Genomic DNA, 5,098 nt, shown 5'->3' with positions numbered 1-5,098 from the left:
TTCTTTTTGATATCTAATTGATGATAAAAGGTTCACGCAACAAAGCTAGAATTTTTTTTTTGATTAATGGACAAAAGACTCTAAACAACACTCTTCTCCATTTATTCTTGGAATAATTACAAATACTTACAAAAATGTTTAGCCCATAATGTTGTTGGGTTTAATCGGATATGTGAATGAAAAATAGAGGGAATTATTGGAGGAAAAGTGATCTCACTTAAAAGAAATGTATGCTCTGTGCTCACTTAAAGGAAAGTCTACTTTTCCCACATTGGTGGGAGAAAACAACTTTCATGTATTTTTATTAAGAAATATACCCTCAAGTGAATTATGAGGCAAGAATCAAGAGATGCCTCGCACCGTCGTCGTCGTTGCTTGCGAGGCTCGACTTCACCTTGGATTTTAGAAAATGATCGATCTAGAGATTAATTTTTTAGACAAAGTTTATTTGAAACTGAAATGCATGCAGAAACGTAACTCGTGAGGGACGCAATCTTTCGAGGAAATGACACACTATTTCGGCAAAGGTGTGACTGTTTAGTCAGATATGATTGTTCAGAAAAGACACACTGTTTCGAAAGGGATAGATATAACTGTTCAGAAATGATACACCTTTCGATCCATGAAGCACTGCTTCTTTTCCGAAGGAATGCTTGATGACTATAAATACCTGAATGTTTTTTCAGGTATGTACATAATTTTAAGTACTGAAAAACACTCTTCTTCTTTCAAAAACTCTTTGTGGTCATCAACCTTTGAGTGTGTTCGAGAAATCTGAACGTTTGCGGTACCGCTACATTCAGACTGTGAGCCATTTTATCCTGGAGGAAAAATTCTGCGGCTTCGGGTACTTGATGGGCATTAATTTCTTAAGGACACTCCGTGAAATCGGAGGACTTAGTTCTAGTTCTACTTCATCTTATTTCCGTTAAATAAACATACTTCTTTAATAGTTCATGTTGAACTTGTGTTGAAGGTGTTAAAGTTCAGTGTTGTTCTTGAAACTGTATTGAACTTAAATTGAAGTGTATTGTGCAAACATACAGATTGTGTACCCGAAATAACAAATACTCCATTTCTCTTAGATAGCCATGTTTTAAAAGTTTTTAGTAACATAGCCTACTATTACAAATCAATTTATTTTAGATATAATAAATTTATGCAGTGTATATATCAAAAATAAAAATTTATTTATACTAGAAAAATATAATAACAATTAAATTTATACCGAAAAATAACAATGTTCTGACTTTGTCACAAATTATATTCAGATTTAGACTCCTTAATGAATCACAATCTTTTGTAACAATACCCACTTGAACATGCTTATTTGCAGAAATCTAATTTTCAAACTTTAAAAGTTAGAGCTTCAATAATGATAATAAATTTAACATTTGCATATGGAGGGTACATAAAAGTAATAATATTGAAAAGTAATCATCTCAAATTAAGAAAAAAAAGGTTCAAAAATAAGACAGCTCAAAAATAACTTGGTGCACATCTAGTTGATGGTCTTTATATCCATGCTGGCTACTACATATTCCATCACGCTACCCCCAAACCCTCAGTCTCCACCTCATCCATCACATAATGTTTTACTAAATTACACAAATACTTTTGATTTTATTTTTTTTTACTTACCAAATACTATAAAAAGATAAATTTTTTACTTCATTTTCAAGAAAACATTTTCCTTCATATCAAACACACCCTAAGAAGTTGTTTGACCATGAGAATTGCTCACCTTTTTGGAATAATTTCACTTCATTTCAAAACCAACCATAAAACTTTGAGTGGACATTTGGTCATGAAACCAAATATTTTTCACTCTATCTAGAATTTTTAAAGATGGATATGTTTGATCATATTTTTTGCAAAGAATATTTAGAATTTAATTATCCTTTCTCTAAATATGATTGATAATCCACCCATCCACCCGCTCCCACAATTTCTAAAAATCAACAAAATAACCAACTTGACTAAATTATGTGAATTATATAGAATCAAATCAACTCTAAAAGAGTAATATCTCAAAATAGACAGTATTTTTCAAAGAAATAGGTATTATCAAAGAAATTATTCAAAATTACTTGTAGATCATAGTACCCCAAGGTTTTAGCTCACACCTACATAAAGGGGATAATATATATATATATATATATATATATGTTTATTTATTTATTTATTTATTTATATGCGAGTGTTAACCTTTTAATATTACTGATACATAAAATACATTTTTAATCGCGAAAGTTAGTGTGCAGTTCATAGCAATTAAGATGACGCTAAGGTTAGGTATCTATAATTTCAAGGCACAAAAAATCAGGGACGTCCTTTGATAGGAGAATTCAATAATATAAGTAATTTGCATGTCTAAACTTGCTATGCACAATTTTCAAAAAATCTTTAATATTTTTTTGCTACATATTATATTTGAAAGTACATATGGAAGGAAATATACACTTGTGTCTTCAGTTAGTCAAAGATACTTGTGATCAGATATTACCCACAAAAAGAAGCATTTCAGATGAACATTAATTAATAAAAAGATAATTAGTTGAAGGCTCGTTTTCAAGCACTAAAATTTTATAACCGCGGCTACTTTGCTCAATTCTTGATTTTCATTAGCTATACCAACCTAATAATCATCTATATAGAAAGGCAGTCCGGTGCACTAAAATTATCGCTATGCGCGGTGTCTGGGGAAGGGCTCCACCACAAGGGTGTATTGTACGCAGCCTTACCTTATATTTCTGTCAGAGATTGTTTCTAAGGTTTGAACCCTTGACCTCCTGGTCACATGGCAACAATTTTATCAGTTACTCCAAGACTTCCCTTCAATAATCATCTATATATAAATTTAATAAATATTTTCTTTTTGTGACGTGGGTGATTTTCTTCTTAATTATTATACTAATTACACCAAAGAAGAAGAAGAGGGAAACGAGAAGGAATATTATGTCACTGATGGGATTTAAACCTCCCATTTCAACTAAGGTAAACAAACTCACAAAGTAAACTAGCTCCTCGACTCCTCTTATAAACATTTTAAGTACTAATTGATTGACTAACTTGCTACAACCACCGTTTAATTTTCTTATGTTTCCACAAGAATGAAACTAACTTTTGGCAAAACTCAAACCATGAATCTCTTTATTAAGCAATCATACCAATATATGCAATGGTAAGGAAAGTACTCCTCCCTCTCAAATTTAAATTGGCAGACGACATATATGGAAAATGATTATAGTAATATTTTGGATAGCACGGGTCAATAAAGATTACGATATAGTAGTAATATTTTATTCATTCACAAGCATTAGGGGACAAGGTCAAACGCCAGTTATAAAGATCAAAGGTCAACCCAAAAGTCTGTAGCACCTTAGCACCTATTACGGACCTCTTACTACCTGAACTACCAAAACCCATACAATAACTTCTCTTATGTAGTACCATCACTTGTTCTTCTCGAACAAAAAGAGGCATTTTACTACCTTTAAAATAAAAGCTTACAGTTGGAAATACGCTCAAATCATCGACTTTATCAGCCCGATAACAAGTATCAAATATAGATGTACGTGGTGTTCGAACCAATGGCACATTTTTAACTTCTGACCTAAATATATCCCTAAATTTGACATAAACATCATCTGGAAATTTGGTAATATAGCCTCCAGTATCAACAAATATGCCACCATATTTATCTGGGCCCAAATCCCAATGCGAAGGGTCAATAGGAACTTCCCTGTCGTTAATCGTTATTTTGTCCAAGTTTGATATGTAGTAAAATGAAGGGAACTTGTCGTTCCTCATCAGCTTTGCCTCTGCACCTGTTGTCAAATTAATTTCATGTATGAGCATTTAATTTTAATTGAAGAAAATTAAAAAAAAATTATACAACTAAACTGAATTACCTAATATAAGACAAATCAATTTACTGTTATAAACTTATAATGGGTAAAGATTTGTAAGTTTAATGTTATAGTGACTAGTTCACTTGCTTTAGCAGGGTTTTGGACAAAAATAGTACTCTCTTCATTTCAATTTGGTTGTAGTATTTTTTTTTTTAGTCCGTTTAAAAAAAAGTTTAATTCTAACTTCTCACGTGTCATGTCATGTTTAAGATCATAAAATTAACAAATGTTTGGTACATTTACATTTTTTTAATTTAAAACCTCAAAATTGAGAAGTCACATTCTTAAACTATGTGCTAAGTGAAAAAGCAAGCAAACAAACTGATTATCACTTAGATATGAAATTAAAAACTAACCTGTATTTCATGGGTTTCCGAAAAAGGTGAGTGTAGATTCCTTCCCTGAAGTTGCAGAAGGAATACACAAAGCGAAAGTAGTAGCACCAAGTTGTGATGGCAATGAATAATGCTCAAGTCCATTTTTATATAAACCAGCACCAAGACCAACAATTCCACTAAATAATGTTGGGAATTTCGCACCTCCCTTCATTTGATTTTTTCCACAACCAAATTTAATTTTTGCATAATCTAGTATTGAAGAAAATGTTATCTGCTCATAAGCCATAAATCCGTAAGTCCTTGGTCCAGCACCAGTGCTTCCATATTTAACTTCATACAAACACTGTGTTGTTTGTCTAGAGCATTGAACTCGACCACCATCGAAACAAGCTGCACTGTCTGTAACACAATTAATTTGTTGGAAATGTTTGGATAGAGTTGAATCGTACAATCCCTCCTTGTCTTGTTCGTAACATCCATTTGGTTCACATGGACCACATTGCCACCAAAGGAGACGACTTCCATTATCAAGAAGTAGTAGTTGACGTTGTAAATTACTGCCAATCCAAAGGGCAACCACAACTTCACCACTAACAGGATACGTTTTGGTGGTAATCGGGTTATCTGGGTGGCTAAGATCATCAGGTGAATATTCAGACATGGAAGATAACATTTCTGATCTCTCCACGCATCGAGCAAGACGAGCATCCAGTAATTTTGACTTTTCAAATACGTCGCGATGTCGCGATGGTAAAGAGGAAGACCGTAAGGAAATGGTGAATGATAAGAAAGATTGGATATATCAAGAGACATGAAGTCTTTTCTGGCTTGCAAAATGGATGTGTA

The 5,098-nt window shown here is 32.7% G+C and overlaps 2 protein-coding genes across 2 annotated transcripts; both read right to left on the bottom strand.

Moving 5' to 3' along the window:
* Nucleotides 1-3,289: 3,289 nt before the first annotated feature.
* LOC124894187 (protein ASPARTIC PROTEASE IN GUARD CELL 1-like) lies at nucleotides 3,290-5,092 on the bottom strand. The gene is made up of 2 exons (XM_047404922.1): nucleotides 4,271-5,092; nucleotides 3,290-3,830 (listed from the first exon to the last, which is right to left on the bottom strand). The coding sequence occupies exon 1, from the start codon at nucleotides 4,923-4,925 to the stop codon at nucleotides 4,278-4,280; it is 648 nt and encodes a 215-aa protein (XP_047260878.1). The 5' UTR covers nucleotides 4,926-5,092; the 3' UTR covers nucleotides 3,290-3,830; nucleotides 4,271-4,277.
* Nucleotides 3,307-3,861, bottom strand: LOC124894188 (protein ASPARTIC PROTEASE IN GUARD CELL 2-like). The gene has a single exon (XM_047404923.1). It carries the CDS (start codon nucleotides 3,859-3,861, stop codon nucleotides 3,307-3,309), a length of 555 nt encoding a protein of 184 aa, XP_047260879.1.
* Nucleotides 5,093-5,098: the final 6 nt, after the last annotated feature.

The sequence above is a fragment of the Capsicum annuum genome, unplaced genomic scaffold (assembly GCF_002878395.1).
Source record: "Capsicum annuum cultivar UCD-10X-F1 unplaced genomic scaffold, UCD10Xv1.1 ctg71136, whole genome shotgun sequence".
NCBI lineage: Eukaryota > Viridiplantae > Streptophyta > Magnoliopsida > Solanales > Solanaceae > Capsicum > Capsicum annuum.
Note: the sequence above shows the minus strand (reverse complement) of the source record. Positions and strands in the feature narration are given on the sequence as shown.

Coding starts and splice junctions, on each gene's coding strand:
- LOC124894188 (XM_047404923.1), bottom strand. CDS start 3,861: ATGCTCATACATGAAATTAATTTGACAACAGGTGCAGAGGCAAAGCTG.
- LOC124894187 (XM_047404922.1), bottom strand. CDS start 4,925: ATGTTATCTTCCATGTCTGAATATTCACCTGATGATCTTAGCCACCCA.